Source organism: Heterodontus francisci, chromosome 25, assembly GCF_036365525.1.
Source record: "Heterodontus francisci isolate sHetFra1 chromosome 25, sHetFra1.hap1, whole genome shotgun sequence".
In the NCBI taxonomy this organism is placed as follows: Eukaryota; Metazoa; Chordata; class Chondrichthyes; order Heterodontiformes; family Heterodontidae; genus Heterodontus; species Heterodontus francisci.
Genome location: NC_090395.1, coordinates 60,291,572 through 60,311,682, shown reverse-complemented (window position 1 = coordinate 60,311,682; position 20,111 = coordinate 60,291,572). Strand labels below are relative to the sequence as shown.

The 20,111-nt window shown below is 41.7% G+C and overlaps 1 protein-coding gene across 1 annotated transcript in view; it reads left to right on the top strand.

Moving 5' to 3' along the window:
* The window catches only part of LOC137383915 (acidic mammalian chitinase-like), a 42,840-nt gene that overhangs the window by 21,039 nt on the left and 1,690 nt on the right, over positions 1 to 20,111 (top strand). Inside the window, exons 6-10 of the mRNA XM_068057301.1 lie at positions 2,895 to 3,019; positions 4,199 to 4,322; positions 7,636 to 7,818; positions 10,441 to 10,557; positions 18,697 to 18,832. Coding sequence (XP_067913402.1) covers positions 2,895 to 3,019; positions 4,199 to 4,322; positions 7,636 to 7,818; positions 10,441 to 10,557; positions 18,697 to 18,832 — 685 coding nt within the window. The remainder of the gene's footprint in view (positions 1 to 2,894; positions 3,020 to 4,198; positions 4,323 to 7,635; positions 7,819 to 10,440; positions 10,558 to 18,696; positions 18,833 to 20,111) is intronic.

The following is a 20,111-nucleotide window of genomic DNA, read 5'->3' as shown; positions in this document are numbered from 1 at the left end:
TTCAGATTTTTTCTAAGGGCTTGATGCCCTTTAAAAATGGCTCCGGTGCCTGTGCGGTGGCGCAGAACGCCATTGCCAGGGAAGGAGCAGCCGCCCCTTCAACGTCATCAGGGGCAGTCACTCTGCCCCCTCCATTTAAATGAGCCCCCCCCGCGTGAAATATCACGGGGGCTTAGCAGCGGCACTTCCATTTCTGAAGGCCACTGACTTCAAAGTGCACCGCCATGATGTGCGGCATGCTAATAAAATTCAGCCCCTTGTATCTAGGAATATTTAGCACACAATCCTTCCCTTTTTTAAGCCAGGTCTCTGTTATCACAGCATCATATTTTCACATGGCTATCTCACCAACCTTATTTGCTACACTCTGCAAAACTCATATACATGGACAGTAAATCTAATTTGGACCCTTCTCTTATTTCTATACTCGCTAGTGTGTGGTACTGGGAGTAATCCGGAGATTACGACCTTTAAGGTCCTGCTTGCTATTTCCTTTCCTAGTGCTCTAAATTCTGCCGGCAGGACCACATCCCTCTTTCTACCAATGTCATTAGTACTGATAGGGATCACAACCACTGGGTGGTCATCTTCACCACCCCCTCCCCGTCACCCCCCCCCCCCCCCCCTCCTCAGAGTGCTCTCTAGCCACTCAATGACATCCTTGACCTTGGCACCAGGGAGGCTACATATCATCCTGCATTCATGTCTGCAGGTGCAGAAACACCTGTCTGTGCCCCTAACTATCAAATCCCATATCAGTATTGATTTCCCAAACTTCTTCCTTCGCCCCCTGTACAGCTGAGCCAGCCGTGGTGCTGGGGACTTGGCTGTGACTGCACTCCCCAGAGGAACCATCACTCTCACCAGTATTTAGAACTGAATACTGGATGGAAAGTGAGATGTGCTCAGGGGAATCCTGCACTTTCAGCCTAGCCCTCCTTGTCTGCCTGGTGGTCACCCATTCCCTGGCTGCCTGCATACCTTTAAGCTCCAGGATGACCACATCTATAAACGTGTTATCCACGAAACATTCAGCCTCGTGGATGAGCCTCAATGACGTCAGCTGCTGCACAAGCTCCGAAACCCAGAGCTCAAACTGCTGCAGCTGATGACACTGCCTGCACATGTGGTTGTCAAGGACACGAGAAGTATCCTGGCGTTCCCACATGGAACAGGAAGTGCAATCCACAGGACCAAAGTGCTCTGCCATTCCTCTATTTATTAGACCATTAACTGACTTAACAGAAATAAACTTAACACTGAAATAGATAAAAACTTGCCAACTACTCACGGATCAGCTGCTTCCCTTGTACTGATGTTACTTTATTTTAGAGGGAGTTAACTTAAATATTTTACTTAACTCTTATTACCTATATGCCTCATTTTAATTTACTGAAAAATTCAGAACCTTTAGGATTGCTATTCCTTTGTTTTAATTTTTATTTTATCCCTGGATTTGATTAATGAATCGATAGATAAATTGTCAAATTAGCTTTAATTTTATGCTAATTAATTGATCTAGTCTTACTTTATAGTTAATTAATTTAATTAAATTACAATAGAAATTAAAAGCTTACCAGGGTGCTCACTCCACTTGACTCCTTCTCCGGTGACGTCACTTCGCAATATATCCCTGCCTCTCGCTGCTGCTCCTGCGCCTCTTTCCCGTTGTGCTTTGCTGCTCAGCCACTGTCAGTGTTTCCTGCAATATTTTTAAAGGCTCCTTTCTCTTGCTGTGCTTTGCTGCTCTGCCACTGCCTCAGTTTCCTGCCCTGTTTATAAAGGCTCCTCTCTTCTATTGTGCTTTGCTGCTCTGCCAGTGTTTTCCTTTCTGTTTTTAAAGTCTCCTCTCTCCCACTGTGCTTTGCTGCTCCACCACTGCTGGTGGTTCCCATACTGTTTTTAAAGGCTCCTCTCTCCCACTGTGCTTTGCTGCTCCACCACTGCTGGTGGTTCCCATACTGTTTTTAAAGGCTCCTCTCTCCCACTGTGCTTTGCTGCACCCGTAAGAATCCTACTACACACTTGAAGGATGATTAATATTCATCATGCCAGATATTTTGGTTCTAAAATGCATTACCAATCTGGTTTACCCATCAATAGAGTCTTTCATGGTAGTATAAATTATAGCCAGTGGTTCAAATCAGCTTGAATAGCACAACAATTTTGGAGTAGCTCATGGAAGAGTTAAAGAGCTATGCCAGTCATTACAATACCTTTGCACAGTCGTTCTTTGTCAACTTTTCAAATAAGGTGGATTCGATATCCAAATCTCGATTGATTGTAAATATTTTTTGGAATTATGTAGAAACTCCTACCCATGGTGTTGGCATCTTGCCTCCCATCCATTGAAAATGGTAACTAAATAGAACATTAGAAATGTCTGTAACTTATATTTCTTGCACTCTTAGATTTATTGTCCATACCATTGAGAAATCATTCCACAAAACTAAGGCGCTTACCCACACTACAAATGGCCAGCTACAGTAACATGTACATAAAGGCCCATCAAAGACATGCCTGGGAGTTTGACAGTCCTCACTAAACCAAGCTTATTCTGTATAGATTGTGATGTACATTGTCTGGTGAAATATGTTGTGTCAGTAAGTAATCAACAGCTTGACTGGCTTCTTAATATGTTTCAGATAAGGCCAGAAAAACAGCTTATTTCCCAGAGTTTATTTAATGGTTGGTACCATTTCTAACACAATGCCAACATCAGTTGTGTCTGCCATCTACATTTCTACATTTAGTAGTTAATAGAAATTATAATATTAATGCGGAAAAGCCCATGTAACTGTAAGCTACTTTTTTTTTTATTAATAAACCTGTTTGCTCTATAAAAGAACCATGGTAGGATATTATTCCATTCCAAAATGTGATCTTTATTCCAGGAATTGAAACAAGCCATACAAGAGGAATCAAAACAAACTGGAAAATCCAGACTACTACTTACAGCTGCTTTTCCTGCTAGTAAGAATAAAATTGATGCTGGTTTTGAGATTAATAAAGTTGGTCAGTAAGTATTAATTCTTTCAATACAGAATTTTCTCTGTGCAATTTTCACAATTGTATGTCATGCAAAAATGTTTCTGGGCAGTGATGCTTAGATCAAGCCTATGGCACCATACTCATGGGTTCCTACATCAGCCTCTGAATGGTTGAGCTTGAATCCAGGTTGGGCAAAGCTATTATTTTATTGAGAAACTTAGGGGAAGAGGCAGGGCTCACAGGGCAGGACATACTGAACTGGACCAGCCACATAATCGCTGTGGCTAAAAGAGCAAGTCAGAGGTTGGGAATTCTGTAGCGAGTAACCCACCTCCTGTCTCCCCAGTGCCTGTCCACCATCTACAGGGCACAAATCAGGAGTGTGATGGAATACTCTCCATTTGCCTGGATGGGCGTAGCTCCAACAACACTCAAGAAGCTCAATACCATCCAGGACAAAGCAGCCCACTTGATTGGCACCCCATCCACCACCTGCAACGTTCATTCCCTTCACCACTGATGCAAATAGCAGCAGTGTGTACCATCTACAAGATGCACTGCAGCAACTCACCCAGGCTCCTACGAAGGCACCTTCACCTCTACCATCTAGAAGGACAAGGGCAGCAGATGCATGGGAACACCACCACCTGCACGTTCCCCTCCAAGCCACACACCATCCTGACTTGGAACTATATCTCCATTCCTTCACTGTCGTTGGGTCAAAATAATTTTCTCGAGGGCAATTAGGGATGGACAATAAATGCTGGCATAGCCAACAATACCCACATCCCATGAACGAATGGAAAAAAACAAGGTTGAAAGAGTAAGAGAGTGACAAATAAATCAAGATGTAATAATTCTGTGATGGCAAGCTAGGACTCTAGTAATGTACTAAATCTTCAGGCATGGAGAAGCTCTTGTGCGGGTTCAGAAGGAAAACTGTATTATGGTAGTTTACCACTGGGGCTCTCCTGGGGCTGCTCGCACTCCATTGTCATAACTTCAGTGAAAACCCTTTTTATGAATGTTAATACCAAACTCCCACTGTCACAGGGTTCTTGATGGTTCTTTAAAAGTAAAATGAATACAATAACGAGGGGAAATAATTGGAAATGTTTTGTACCCAAATTGTATATATATCGTCCAGATGTATCCGATTTGCCATCGATCATTCATAATTTCATTTACTGCAATTTCATTTCTTCAGATATCTCGATTTTATCTTTGTGATGACATATGATTTTCACGGTGCCTGGAACTCATTCACTGGACATAACAGCCCCTTGTATCGTGCTTCTCCTGAACAGCGTGAAGCTGCATTTTTTAACATGGTATGCATATAAGTCCAGCATTCACATTGTGCTTGTACACAAAATGGCAACAACCACATTTAATTTACAATTTTTGGAACATTTGCTTCTTTAAAGAGGTTGAAAAATTTTTGTCTTTTTGAGCTCTGACAAAAATTAAGCTAATCAAGGAACCAATGGATAATCTTATGCAGACAAAAATTAAAATGTCATCACGTTAGATCATCCATTGGTTCCTTGGTTGTTTGCCACAATTGATTTCTGATGACTGTCTTTGCAAGTTACAGGTTGGATGGAGACATATTGTTCCAAAGAAGCATTTCCTGACACCTTGTTACTTAGTTTTCACTCTGTTCAATTTGGTCAGCTTGACATTTTACTTGGATTATAGGCAGGTCAAGAGATAGCTTCTGAATTTTACTATAACGGCAGATGCATTTGTGGACAAGCATTCTATGTAAATTGATAAGCTGTGAGTCGCTGTTGGTTTTTGCACAGATTGCAGGAGTCCTTCAAGTCCAGGGTGTCACTGACTGCAGCCCATGAGGAAAGAGCAGGGAGTGTGTCTAACGGGATAGCTCTTACAAAGAGCCAGCAGATGTATGATGGGCGCAATGACTTCCCTTCTGTGCTGTAATATTCCATGATTCTATGATTCAATTTGAGCAGCTTTACTACAATCAGTGCCATGGTTCAAATGGAGCCCTCATCAAACAGATCGTTGGAGTTCCAAAATAATGATCCGATAACTGAACTGGTTTGCTTACTTCCTCAAAAACAAAACCACAGAACGTGTCCTGTATGATCACTGTGTGCTGCATACCGCATAACTTTGGCTTTCAGCACATGGAGGATGGCTTTTAGCATGATGAAGGTGAGGAAGCCAATGGCATGGAGGATGACAAGGAAGTTGAATGGTCCAGCAGTTATTGGCTGCTAGAACCATTTGGCACTAGTTATTTGAAGTAGAGTTCAACTGAACAATCTGTGCTTCATTGCATTGATAGTCATTCCAACATTTCGCTCAGTCGTTCCACCCTACGATCAACACCATCTGTCAAAATTGCTTTTGTCACGTTACATGGCAGGAACACTGTATACACAAAGTTTTCAAATAGCATTGTACATGGTTTACAGATAGATGTATATACTATTTGTCATGACAGTGAAAGACCATAGTGCCTGATTGAAGTGTTTTCTTTACCTGCTGTAAAGGTGTGTCCCCCAGTGACTGCAACATGGGAGAAGGTAGGTTGCTGTGGTTCAGTTAAGGGCTCGTAGTTGTCAACCTGTAGGAGATTTGGCGTGAGAGGACTCAGCTGCAGACTGCAACTTTGGACAGAATTTTGAGGGCCCGATGGAGGCAACAGCGGAGGCTAGCAAGCACGAAAATTAAAATTCTCGCCGCTGGCCTGTGTGCCAGCTCCATCCCACCCCTACACCATTTTCCTGGAGGCAGGATCGGAGTCAGCAGGGCTACCACCTGCAAGCGGCAGGTAGCCGATTAAGGCCTATTGTCACAGGCTGACTGGAATTTTCCAGTCAGCCTCTGGGTCTCCTAAGGTGTCGTGGACTAGGCCAGCTGCCTGGAGGAGTACTCCTGGTGGCAGACCAGGCAGGCTTTGAGGCCCTTCCCACTGGCCTAGCCTCAGCTGCGGCCAGGTTCTCTCTTCACGATGGTGGCCCAGCTGCTAAAACATTTTTAAATGTTTAAAAAGTTTGAGAGCGCCTCAAAATGGAGGTGTCCTCTCTCTCTCTCATACCTGAACTGCAAGCTGCTGCTCCCTCAGTGCTGGAGGGCCTCCTATTGGCCCTCCAACTTCGAGTTCTGCCCTAATTGGCCAATTTAGGGAAAATCACTGCCATGTGACAGTGGTTGTGCGTGGTTGTGACCCCCATTTGACCCTGACATCAAGGTCCCAACCCAAAGGGCAAAAGCCTGCCCTTGGTGAATGATGTAGCAGTCCAGCTCAGTTTGCTTTCTGGCACCAGAACAAGCATTTGTTCAGGTGGTCATAAGGGTACAGAAGTGTTGTTACTATGAGAGAAGGCATCATTTGCACATCCCACCACATAACTGCTCTGCCACTGGTCGGCAGCTACTGATCTGTGCAAGAGCACATTCCAGGAAATCACTAAACAGAGTGAAGCTCCTTTCCAGTTGATCTCTCATCCTATCCAAGATGGAGGACATGGTTAAGCCTAAAGCCTGCGTAGCCCCAATATGAGCATCTGAGAGAGATGCTGTTAGGGATATCACTAATTTTTGTAGAGGCTTGTGCATGATGAAGGTAGGGTCCTTCAGGGCTATGCGGAAAGTTTGAGAGATTTGATGTGGACTTTTACCTTGGCTCTCCTGATGAGATTAAATACTTTTCTGCACTGCATCAAGGTCCTAGTGTAACTGTTGCTCACACTCACATGTGCCATGCTTGTTCACCAACTCACTTTGGCATTTACCGACCATCTAAGGAGAAGAGGAACTTTTCCTCTCATCAACCTGCTCCACCAGCATCTCCACAGATGAACTCAAAAATTTTGGGGGCCTACTGGAACTCTTACTGTCTTCAGACAATATCCTATAGTTCCACAATGTACCATTCCTGTTTGGCTACAATTGTTGTTCACCTCTCCTTTAAGTTTCTGCAGAGCCTTAAACAACCTACAGCAACAGCTGATTTCCCACCTCCCAGTGGGCAAGCTGCCAATGGGAACCATGCTTTCTGCTGGCACAAGCTAATGTCAGGTACCCTGTACACAGGTGCGCTCCTTCGCCATTGCTGTTTCCCAGATCCATCCTTCAATTGTGCAGTGGGAGAAAAAACACAAAACCAACTGTGGGATGTTGAGAGCTAGAAGAGACTGAACTAGATCTGGTCCTATTGTAGCATTTTGCAACACATGAAATGAGGTAACATGTTTCATAGGTCAATTCTGTGTTAGGAGATAGTGCAGGAGAAACATCTGCATTGTTTTGACGTTGAGGAAGATTGAAAAGATTGAAGATTTTCTGAATTATCATTAGTACAATGTGTGCACAGGATATTGTTCATCTACCTGTTTAATATTAAAGTAATTCATAAGTTGATTTATAGCCTAAACCTGATAACCTGTATATACTCATCTATCTACTGAAGAAGATATATCCTAGTAGCTTGTAATACAGTGACAAGAAGTCTCTGTTTGCCCCTGAGATCTGTCTACATTCACCTAACGATTGGGCAGTTAAAGAGACGGCTCTGATTTACACTGAACCAAATTTCAAAATCTAGCATAAACACCCCACCCCTCCACAAATGTAATCAGCTAATTTTTCTGATTGTCTCTGCTGCAGGATTTTGCTGCCAGATATTGGAGAGATAATGGTTTACCAGCAGACAAAATGATAATTGGATTCCCAACATATGGACGGACCTTCACGCTTAAGACTTCCAATCACAGTGTTGGTGCTCCAGCAGGTGGTCCAGGACCAGCCGGCACCTACACAAAAGATCCTGGTTACTGGGCATATTATGAGGTGATAAAACTAGAGTCCTTTTTCTTTTTTACAGGGTATAGTTACTGGACTAATAATCTAGAAAAGGAGAGTTTAAATCCCAGCGTGAATTTGATTTCAGTTTTTTTTAAAAACTGGAAATAAAAAGCTGGGATGAGTACAAGTGACACTTAAGCCATAAAACCCAGCTGGTTTCACTCAAGCTTTTTAAGGAAGGAAACCCAATGTCCTAACCTGGTCTGACCTGTACATGACTCCTCTCCCACATTAATGTGGTTGATTCTTAACTGCCTTCTAGCAAACCACTCAGTTGTATCACTAAAGATGAAGGGATGGGGAATAATGCCGGCTTTACAAGTGATGCACACATCCTGAGAATTCAATTTTATAAAACCATTAAATCCATGAATATCTCCATGCTTCTGCTGAAAAATGAAGCCTGGTGTTGCCGAAAAAAATCTTTTATTCCTTTCAAGTGATCCTTTCAAGACAGTATTTTTGTAAAATAACCCTTTAGAGCTGAACTTACACAGAAGGAAGAAAGAACTCGCAATTATATAGCCCCGATCACATCCTCAAAATATTGCAAAGTCATTTACAAGCAATGGATTGCTTTACAAAATACTGTTTTTATGCATGCAAACACAGCAATTAATTTATGCACATCCAGGTCCCACAAACAGTGGTTCACCAGATAATCTGTTTTTGTTGTTAAATGAGGGAGGAATGTTGGCCAGGGTGCCAGGAAAACACTCTGCTTCCTAAAATAATGCCAGGGGATCTTTTACACCCATCTAAGGAGGCCAACCCTCCCAGATTGCTTTGGAGTCTCCAGGAATTGAAGACTAATCTCCAGGACAAGCAGCCCAGGAAGAAAAAGCATTGGGACAATAAAAAGAAAGTGTTTTAAAAATATGTATTTATTAGACATGGTCAAAAAGGCTGTTTGACTGACAGTCAAGAATCATCCAATCGGTAGTGAACTCTATTCGTTTTTCAGTTGGCTGACCAATAGCAGGAGTGTGGGGTGGTGCAAGCGTTGCCTTTAATCTCCTGTGAATTTGAACCTCCTAATCCTCTGCCTTTCCACAGCATGAAGCCTACTTCCATTCAGAGTATAATTACTGTTTTCTTTAATCCACATCACACTCACTGACATTGAATTCCATTTGCCACCTTTTAGCCCATTCTTACATCTTATCAATATCACTTTTCAGCTTTCTTTAGTCTTCTAGAGAATTAGATATACCTTCCATTGCAGTCGACAGAGTAACATGCAATTGCTAATAATCTTGGAGAACTTGGTTCTTTTAGAACAATTGCCTCCAGGCACCGGCCTCAAATCATTAAGGATTTATCCTAAATCACGAGAGCTAGGGTGGCAAAGCCTGGTAAGAATATAACCAAGTGGAAGCTGAGAAACAATCTCTGCACAAAGCCTAGGCAAACATATGAACATTGCCTGAAGCAGTGCCTTGTCAACATCCTGTACCCCAAAGGGACTATTCAGGATAAATGACAACACCAGCTCCTGGCTGTGGCTTTGCAGCGATAAGCTATGATGATGATGAACTATACTTCCTTTTTTGGTATTATCTGCAAATGTTTACACTACTCTCTTTAGATCTACATCTAAACTATTGGTATATGTAGTGATTCAGAAGTGGTCCCAAAACTGAACCCTGTGGGATACCATCACCCACTTCCAACCATTTTGAAAAACTGCCCTCAACTCTCACTCTCTGTTTTCTCCCTTCTGCCTAATTTTTTAATTGATTTTTCTATTTTCTCCATAATTCCATATCCCCTAATGTTCTCTAATAATCTCCTGTGTGATAGTTTGTAAAAGTCTTTCTTGAAGTTCTTGCACACTGGATCCACTCCATTTCTTCCATCTACCATCTTTGTTATCTTCTGAACGAGATCTATGAGGTTTGTCAAGCACTGTTGAAATCCAAAAGAAAAATAGTGCAGATGCCGGAAATCTGCAATAAAAACAGAAAGTGCTAGAAATACTCAGCAGGTCAGGCAGCATCTGTGGAATGAGAAACAGAGTTAACGTTTCAGGTCTGTGACCTTTCATCAGAACCCAGAATGCAGGGAAACCTTAACATTCCCACATTCCCAACATTGTAGTATCCAGAATTCTGATGAAAGTTCTGTTGAAATCCATGCTGGCTACTGCTAAATTTCTATTTATCTAGATAAGTGGAAATTTTATCCTTAATTAAAGACTCAAAAATTTTCCTTACCACAGATGTTAAGCTAACTGACCTGTAATCATTCAGATTAGCTCTGTCTCACTTTTTAAAAATGGGTTCTAAATTGGCCATTCTCTAAGCTTTGACACACACTTGCACTCATTAGAGACTAGAAATATAGAGGTAGATTATAGTCTTGATTGCCTGGGGTTAATCTGGTAGGGTGCAGCACCCACCCTCTATAGAACAAGGCTGACTTATTCCACTGAAATAAACAATCTCCCCCATTAGATCACTACCCAGACAGTGAAGACAAATATCTACCCTTAATTCCAAGGGTCACAGCGATTGTGTACACAAAATCTTATAATAATGCACAGATATGCAATTTTTTTCATGGCTCTTAAATAACATAACAATGTTCAGTCCTTCTCATCAACAGGTCTGTGACTTTTTGAAAAATGCTAAAATCCAGTTGATTCACGATCAGAAGGTCCCATATGCAACAAAGGGAAAGGTGTGGCTGGGATACGATGATATGAGCAGCTTTGAGACCAAAGTATGGTTTGTCTATTCTGAGTTATATTAATCTGTAAATTTTTGTTCTAGTTGGGTCAAATGTTAGAAAATATTCCATCATATTTGTGCACATTTTTGTACAAACCTACATGTTAAAACAAGAGTGTCAGCACTTTTTGTCTTGCTAGGTCACATAGGTGCAAAGCACAGAGCTTGGAGGCCATAAATTACAAGATCACAGGACAATTACAGATGAGCCCATCCTACTTCAACCTTCTACAAAAAGCTTAACATCCCCTCATTGTAGCATCCAATTGCTTCAGAAATGAGCCAGGGGTTTGGACTTGACAACTCTATCGAAAAGTTTATTCTGCATGTTGATCATTCTTTGTATGAAGAGTTTATTGATTTACATACATCTGAAATTGCTGATCTGACAGTTCTTAGAATTTCACAGAATCGTTACAGCGCAGAAGGAGGCCATTCGGCCCATCATGTCCGCACCGGCTCTCTGAAAGAGCAACTCCTTCAGTTCCATTCCCCGGCCTTCTTCCCATAACCCTGCACATTCTTCCTTTTCATATAACTGTCTAATTCCCTTTTGAATGTTTTAATTGAACCTGCCTCCACCACATTCTCAGGGAGCGCATTCCAGACCTTAACCACTCGCTGCGTGAAAAAGCTTTTCCTCATGTCACTTTTGCTTCTCTTACCAAATACGTTAAATCTGTGCCCTCTCGTTCTTGATCCTTTCATGAGTGGGAATCTATTTTCATAACTGAAATTCCTCATCCCTGGAACCATTCTTGTGAATCTTAACTGTACTCTCTCCAATGCCCTCATGTCTTTCCTCAAGTGCGGTGCCCAGAACTGGACGCATTACTCCAGCTGAAGCCGAACTAATGTCTTATGCAAGATCAGCATAACTTCCTTGCTCTTGTACTCTATGCCCCTATTAATAAAGTCCAGGATAATGTATGCTTTATTAACCACTCTCTCAACTTGTCCTGCCACCTTCAATGACGTATGCACAGATACACCCAGGTCCCTCTACTCCTGCACCCACTTTAAAATTGTACCCTTTATTTTACATTGTCTCTCCATGTTCTTCCTACCAAAATGGATCACTTCACATTTCTCTGCATTGAACTTTATCTGCCACCTGTCTGCCCATTCCATCAACTTGTCTCTGTCCTTTTGAAGTTCTACACGATCCTCCTCACAGTTCACAATGCTTCCAAGTTTTATAGCATCGGCAAACTTTGAAATTGTGCCCTGTACACCAAGGTCTAAGTCATTGATATATACCAGGAAAAGGTCCCAACGCTGATCCCTGGGGACCTCCACTACAAACCTTCCTCCTACCCGAAAAAAATCCATTAACCACTATTCTTTGTTTCCTGTCACTCAGCCAATTTCATATCCATGTTGCTACCGTCCCTTTTATTCCATGAGCTACAAGTTAGCTCACAAGTCTGTGGTGTGACACCGTATCAAAAACCTTTTGAAAGTCCATGTACACCACATCAACAGCATTGCCCTCATCAACCCTCTGTGTTACCTCCTCAAAAAACTCCAGCAGGTTAGTTAAACATGATTTTTCCTTAAGAAATCCATGCTGTCTTTCCTTAATTAACTTGCATTTGTCCATGTGACTATTGATTTTGTCCCGAAATATTTGTTCCAGAATTTTTCCACCACCGAAGTTAAACTGACTGACCTGTAGTTGCTGGGCTTATCTTTACACCCTTTTTTGAACAAGTCCTCTGGCACCAACCCTCCTCCCCCCCCCAAGTCTCAGGAAGACTGAAAAATTATGGCCGCTGCCTCTGCGATTTCCAACCTCACTTCCCTCAGTATCCTTGGATGCATCTCATCTGGCCCTGGTGTTTTATCCACTTTAAGTAGAGACAGCCTATTGAATACTTCTACTGTATTAACTTTAAACCCCTCTAGTGTCTGACCTACCTCCTCTTTAAACATTGCCTGGTTTGCATCTTCTTCCTTGGTAAAAACAGATGCAAAGTATTCATTTAATACCTCAGCAATACCCTCTGCCTCCATATGTAAATCCCCTTTCTTGTCCCTAATCGCTCCCACTCCTCCTTTTACCACCCTTTTACTATTTATATGCCTTTAGAAAAAATGGGATTTCCTTTAATGCTAGCTGCCAGTTTCATTTCATGCTCTCTCTTTGCTTCTCTTATTTGGTTTTTCACTTCCCTTCTGGACCTTCTATATTCAGCCTGGTTCTTAATAGTATTTTCTACCTGGCATCTGACATAAGCACACTTTTTTCTCTTTATCTTAATCTCTACCTCTTTTATCAAACAGGGAGCTCTGGATTTGTTTGCCCTACTTTTCCCGTTCAAGGGTACGTACCTTGACTGTGCCCGAACTATCCATTCTTTGAAGGCAGCCCATTGTTCATCTACCTGTTTTCCTGCTAGCTTTTGACTCCAATTTATTCACCCCAGCTCCATTCTTACCCCATTGAAGTTGGCCTTCCCACAGTTAAATATTCTTACTCTGGATTGCTCTTTGTCCTTTTCCATAGTCAGCCTAAACCTTATGATACAATGATCACAATCCCCTAAATGCTCTCCTACTGATATTTGATTTACTTGGCCCACCTCATTCCCAAGAACCAGGTCTAGCGGTGCCTCCTTTCTTGTTGGGCTAGCAACATACTGTTGTAGAAAATTTTCCTGAACACACTCTAGGAACTCTTGCCCCTCACTGCCTTTTACACTACTGTTATCCCAGTCTATGTTGGGATAATTCATTATAATTGTTCATTATAACTACGCTATAATTTTTGCATCTCTCTATAATTTCCTTGCAAATTTGTTCCTCCATGACCTTCCCACTAGCTGGTGGCCCGTAGACAACACCGAGCAATGTAACTGCACCTTTTTTGTTCCTTAATTCTAGCCAAATTGATTCTGTCCTCGACCCCTCTGGGACATCCTTTTTCTCCAGCACTGCAATGCTCTGCTTAATCAATACTGCCACCCCTCCTCCTTTTTTCCATTTCCTATCTTTCCTGAATACCTTGTATCCAGGAATATTTAACACCCAGTCCTGCCCTTCTTTGAGCCAGGTCTCTGTTATAGCCACACATCATATTTCCACATGGCAATCTGCACCTGTACCTCACCAGTCTTATTAACCACACTCCATGCATTCACATACATGCACATTAACCCTGATTCAGACTTTATTACTTTCTCCCTTGCTCTGACCCCACGTAACAAGATACTATTCCCTACTCTAGTGCTATCTATCTCCCCCAGTATTCTGTGCACCTTGGTATTCCTCTCTGATACTTGCTCCTGGTTCCCACACCCCAGACAAGTTATCAGTTTTTCTTCCCTCCAATCTGAGCTCCCTCTCAGGTTCCCATCCCCCTGACAATTTAGTTTAAACCCTCCCCAACAGCACCACCAAATCTCCCTGCGAGGATATTCATCCCAGTCCTGCTAAGATGCAACCCGTCCATCTTGTACAGGTCCCAGCTGCCCCAGAACCAGTCTTAGAAATCTGATGCTCTTCCTCCTACACCAGTTCTCCAGTCATGTGTTCAATCACTCAATTCTCCTATTCCTATGCTCACTTGCACATGGGACTGGGAGTAATCCTGAGATTATTGCTTTTGAGGTCCTGCTTTTTAAATCGCCTTCCTAGCTCCCTAAAATCTGCTTTCAGGACCTCATCCCCCTTCTTACCAATGTCATTGGTACCAATGTGAACCACGACCTCTGGCTGTTCACCCTGCCCCAGAAGAATGTCTTGCAGCCTCTCTGAGACATCTTTGACGCTGGCACCAGGGACGCAACACACCATCCTGGATTCACATTTACTGCCGCAGAAATGCCTGTCTGTTCCCCTAACTAACAAGTCCCCTATCATTACTGCTCTTCCACTCCTCTTCCTTCCCTCCTGTGCAGCTGAGCCACCTGTGGTGCCACAAACTTAGCTCTGACTGCAGTCCTCTGAGGAACCATTACCCTCACCAGTATCCAAAATGGAAAACTGATTAGTGAGTGAGATCATATCAGGGGACTCCTGCACTACCTGCATGGTTCTCTTAGACTGCCTGGCGGTCACCTATTGCCTATCTGCCTGCATGCTCCTAACCTGTGGTGTGAGCACCTCCCTAAACGTGCTATCCACGTAGTCCTCCGCCTCGCGGATGCACAACTGTGACTCCAACCACCGCTCGAGTTCCAAAATCTGGAGCTCAAGCTTCTGCCGTCGGTGACACTTCCTGCAGATGTGTTTGTCTACAACACATGGTGCATCCATGACTTCCCACATGCTACTTACAAGGCAACAGTGCTAAGAATCCTACATTTCAAATCATCAATCCCATGAAATTTAAGCAGGACAGACCAACGAATAAAAAATACAAGCACAAATAGGACAAGTTGGCTGCGCTTTGTCAAGGCTGGGAGGCCACATATGGCTCCCAGGCTGCAATTTAGACAACCCATGTTAAAAGTCAAGCATCTAACACAACCATCACATATGCAGTGTGGGAGACACTCACATCTGACTGAGTCAAATATCTTATAAATCTGGAACAATTTATAACTGAGAGAAAAGAAAAACATGCATTTATATAGCACTTTTCATGACCACCAGACATCTCAAAGCTCTTTCCAGCTAATGAGGCACTTTTGAAGTCATCATTGTAATGCAGGAAACACAGCAGCAAATTTTGGGCACAGCAAACTCCCACAAATAATAACCAGGCTGTTTCTATGATGTTGATTGAGGGATAGATAATGGCCAGGATATCAGGATAACTCCCCTGCTCTTCTTCAAAATAGTGCCATGGGATCGTTTACATCCACCACAGCAGGCAGGGGGGCCCTTGGTTAACAGCTCATCCAAAAAGACTGCACCTCTGACAGTATAGCACATCCTTAGTACTGTACTGGAGTGTCAGCTTTGATTTTTCTGCTCAAGTCCTGGAGTGGGACTGAAACCATAAAGCCTTGTGACTCAGAGACAAGGGTGGTACCAACTCAGCCACAGCTAAGTGACCTTATTTAAGAGATAAAGGAAGCCAGTCATATCCTGCCAAGCTTGCTAGCCAGGCCTCTCCTTGAAAGGAAGAGCTGGGAATTCACATCGGGCAGCCAATTGAGAGATAAAGTGTATTAAGCAACTGCAGTTAGCTTTTAATTGACCTCAGGATCTACCCATTTAGTGCACTTTTCCAAAGGCAGTACAAGATCATTTTTATGCTCCACTCTGGTTAAGTTCTGTGGTCTTAAAGGGTCAGGCCAATTAAACACCTTTACATTAGCAGCAAACCAATTTTGTCAATTCAGTCTTGGTACACCTATTAATAAAAGGTTCTGAAAAATGACACATATGGCATGCTGTGCCATACTCCTGCTCTGCAAATTTTAACCTTCGAACAGTTATTATAAACTGTTTCATTGTATGTTGTAAGGGGGTGAAAGGTTATCGGGGGTAGGTGGAAATGTGGAGTAATCAGTTCAGCCATGAACTTATTGAATGGCGGAGCAGGCTCGAGGGGCCGAGTGGCCTACTCCTGCTCCTAATTCGTACGTTACTATCTTCCAACCTGTTCTGCAAAATCAATTTTTAGTGGCCACTTCATTGCACTCCATGGAGACCAAAAGGCCACATACAAACATTTGCCCAGATTTTTTTAGTCAATGGATGGAAAATCTAGCACCATTCTAGTCAATAAATAAAGCTCTAATAAATACATTTTGAGATGCATCCATCATAATTTAGGCGTCACTGCTATATGTGCAAATTCACCTTTTTAACAAAAGTAAAATGGAAATGTAAACCTATTATTTCAATATGCAGGGAATTTTTCCATCCAACAATTTTTCCAATTTGCATCACAGATTATATTTAAAGTATATAAAACAAATCTGACTTCCAATTGATCTGAGGAGTGGCCAAGAACAAATATTCTGTCATTGTGTCAGAATGGTGCTGCATTTGGACCTTGTGGCTTTAAAGAAACATATCATCATACATACAGTTGAATAATGCATTATTTTTGCAGACCCCATAAACTGAATTCTTCAGAGCAGCAGACAGAAAAGGCCACCAACTTTGCTGCTCAGTGCTCTCCTATTTGCAGCATTATATATTTCTCTCTTGCTGCTGGTTGACTGAGTAAGTTTTTTCCACCACCAATGTTACCATTTTGATATTTGTAGGTTTGGAAAAGTTTCCTACTTCACTGACAGGATAAAAAGGGTTCCTGTCTCATTGGTGTATTTCTTTCAATGGAGGAGGAGCCACCATCTTCCACCAAAAAGGTAGCAGCTTTTCCAACTCCATCAGGCTCACGGAGCTCAAAAAGGCAAAACCAGCAGCACAAGGAATAAAAATTAAGTACACAAGTACGCAAATCAAAAATAATTCACTCGTGACCGGGGCTTCTCAGGCCAGAGAACCAGAGCTTCGGGATGAGATGAGATATGGCCCATGCGCCATAGTTTGTCTGTGGAAAGTTGACAAAAAGTCTGAAAGTTAATTCTGTTATTATTCTTGCTCATCTATGTGACCTATTTGAGTCTCTTGTACGATTGCGTTTATCAATAGAGTTTGGTACCATTTACCAAAATTGAAGTACAACTGAAAGTACTACAGCAATGTTCTTTTCAACAGTTAATAATTACAAACTTACTCATAACCATTTTCAAATAAAACTATTTCAGTTTGAGATGTTTTGTAGGGCGAGTGTTCCACAATGGGCTTACCATGATTTATCATCTTCGAAACACATTTTAGTAATCCAGATGCAGAAATTACAAATGTTACAGTCCAGTTGCAGAATATGTCATTGTTGTGCTATTTGATTTTCCTAGAGTTGTAATTTGTATGTTCTCTAGATTATAACGGAATGCAAATCCCATGAGTATATTAGATGTAGAAGTCTAATTGCCGGATATCTAGTCTCCCTATAGTAGAGATTGGTTTTGAATTTCCACATGATAGCAACCATCATTTCCTAACTCAAAGCGTAGACAGGTTGCCTGGTCACTTTCTCCTGCTGTTCCTGCTCATTAAGTGACTATCATGATCCCTTTCATTTCATTCTCTGTCGGGCAACATTTTCCCCTTCTTAGTGCCTTAGAAAGCACAGTCATAAACCTACCTAGTAACTTAGGTTTTCATTTGCCCTCTTCCTCTCGATCTATTTTTCCTGGGATCTGAGGATGAAAAATAGGCAGGGGTGCATTCACGCCTCCCCACAGTTTTACAATACACCCACTCATGTATTTGTAGTTATATGTTAGATATATGCAAAGAAGGAAAACATGGCGTTTGTGTCCAGTGTTGGTCAGAAATAGGCAGCTCAAGAAATCTCACTGCAAATGGGACTTGTGCAAGCACTCAGGACATGCTGCCTTTTGATTAGAACAATGACATTTTGCAGGCAGCACAGAGACTGCAGCATTCCATTGCTGCAGCAAGCCTCCAGCTCCTGCAAGGTCAAAATTTCCTCCTCTGTCGGGAAGCACCGCCGCCAATATAGTAATGTCCCTGAGGCCTAAAAGTTGGCTAGGGTCAGGGACATCACCATGGTGAGTAGATGACCTGTCCCCCTGAAGTTGCATTTATTGCTGGCAGTAGCATAGAGGTCATGTAACTGGACTAATAATCCAGTGGCCTGGATTAATGATCTGAAGATATGAATTCAAATCTCACCATGGCAAATTTAGCCAACTAAATAATTCTGGAATAAAAAGTCAGTATCAGTGATGATGAACATGAAACTACCAGATTGTTGTAAAAATGTTACTGGTTCGCTAATGTCCTGTAGGGTGGGAAATCTGCTGTCCTTACCATAACTGACTCCAGATCTACAGCAATTTGATTGACTCTTAAAGGCCCTGTGAAATGGTCTAACAAGCCATTCAGTTGTCAAGAAAGCAGCTCACCACTACTGTTTCAAGGGCAATTAGGGAATGGCAAGAAATACTGTCCTTGCCAGCGATGCCCACATCCCTTAATGATTAATTTTTTAAAAATAAAGGGAGCAGTGAAGAACCAGGCCATAGTGTCGCAGAACCACCTGGATTTAAAAAAAGCTTACTACATGCCGTAGGATACATGAAAGTTATTGATAAACAGAAATTAAAATGTTTCCTTTGTTAATTTATCATTGTAGATCCAGTGGATGAAAAATAACAAATTTGGCGGTGCCTTTGTGTGGACAATAGACCTCGATGATTTCCATAATCATTGCAAACAGGGAGTGCTTCCTCTAACAAGCAAATTGAATCAACTTCTTGAAGTAAATTTAGGTAAAATATTTGCCATTATCATAGATATCTAAAACACAATAGCATTTCACCAAGATAATTTTACTATGTACTGACATATGAGTTACAATAAAGTAGTACTATTGCAGGTGGTCATTCTATCACAGTTTTGAAAATCAACCACAATTTTGAAGATATGGGTAATTAAATTTCTAGTGACTAGAAGGGTCATGATAATGCAGTTTACATAAAATCAGATTTAGATATTAACCATCAATCCTCTTCCAAGTATGTTTTTAAACATTAAATTATTGCAAACTTTCAAAGCATAGTGCTTGTTTAAGGAATGTTAAAGTTTTGGGCTTGATTCAGGAGATTCATAAAGGAAAAGCTACATCCAATGTGTAGAACATTTCTTTTATTGTATAAGTACCTCTTTTCAGTCTCCAAACTTCAATGACTTTGCTACCTAATCAGATACATACATTTGATAAGTTTCATCATCTGGGGAAAACGTGCCAGTACAAGCTTGAGTACTACAGAAGCAATTAATGCATCCTTAATCATTTACCTGGATTTATCAGAATTAAAGCCCATATAGTTAACTAGAGTAGAATATTTTGCTTTCATTCAAAAGCAAAATATTGTGGATGCTGGAAGTCTGAAGTAAAAACAGAAAATGCTGCAAATACTCAACAGGTCTGGCAGTATCTGTGGAGAGAGAAACAGAGTTAACATTTCAGGTCTGCGATTTTTCATTAGAACCCTGATTCTGATGAAAGATCACAGACCTGAAACATTAACTCGGTTTCTCTCTCCACAGATACTGCCAGATCTGCTGACTAATTCTTATTTTTTTCCCAACTCAATAAACCTATTTGAACAACAACAAATTGAATTTTGTAGCACCTTTTATCTGTAAGAAACATTTCAAAGCATTTCACATGCAATGGACTACTTTAAAAGTACTAACTTATGTAGGCAAAAGTGGTACTCAATTTATGCACAATAAGATCCCAAGAACTATAATCAGATAAATAACCAATTTAGCATGGTGGTTTTTGTTGAGGGAAGACTAGTTGACCAGAACACTAGAAGAACACCTTTCTTTTTGAATATTATCAAGTCCACCTGTACCAATGTTAGGTGGGGCAGAGATAGTCTCAGTTGCATTTCTCATTTAGAGGAGAACAATGCACCAATTTCTCAACGATGCACTGGAATCTGAGTCTAGCTCAAGTCTGAATGTACAGCCCCTTGTGCCCAATTATAAGTCACTTCCAGATGCATGTTGTGATTAACAAGACTGCCTTGTGCAGTC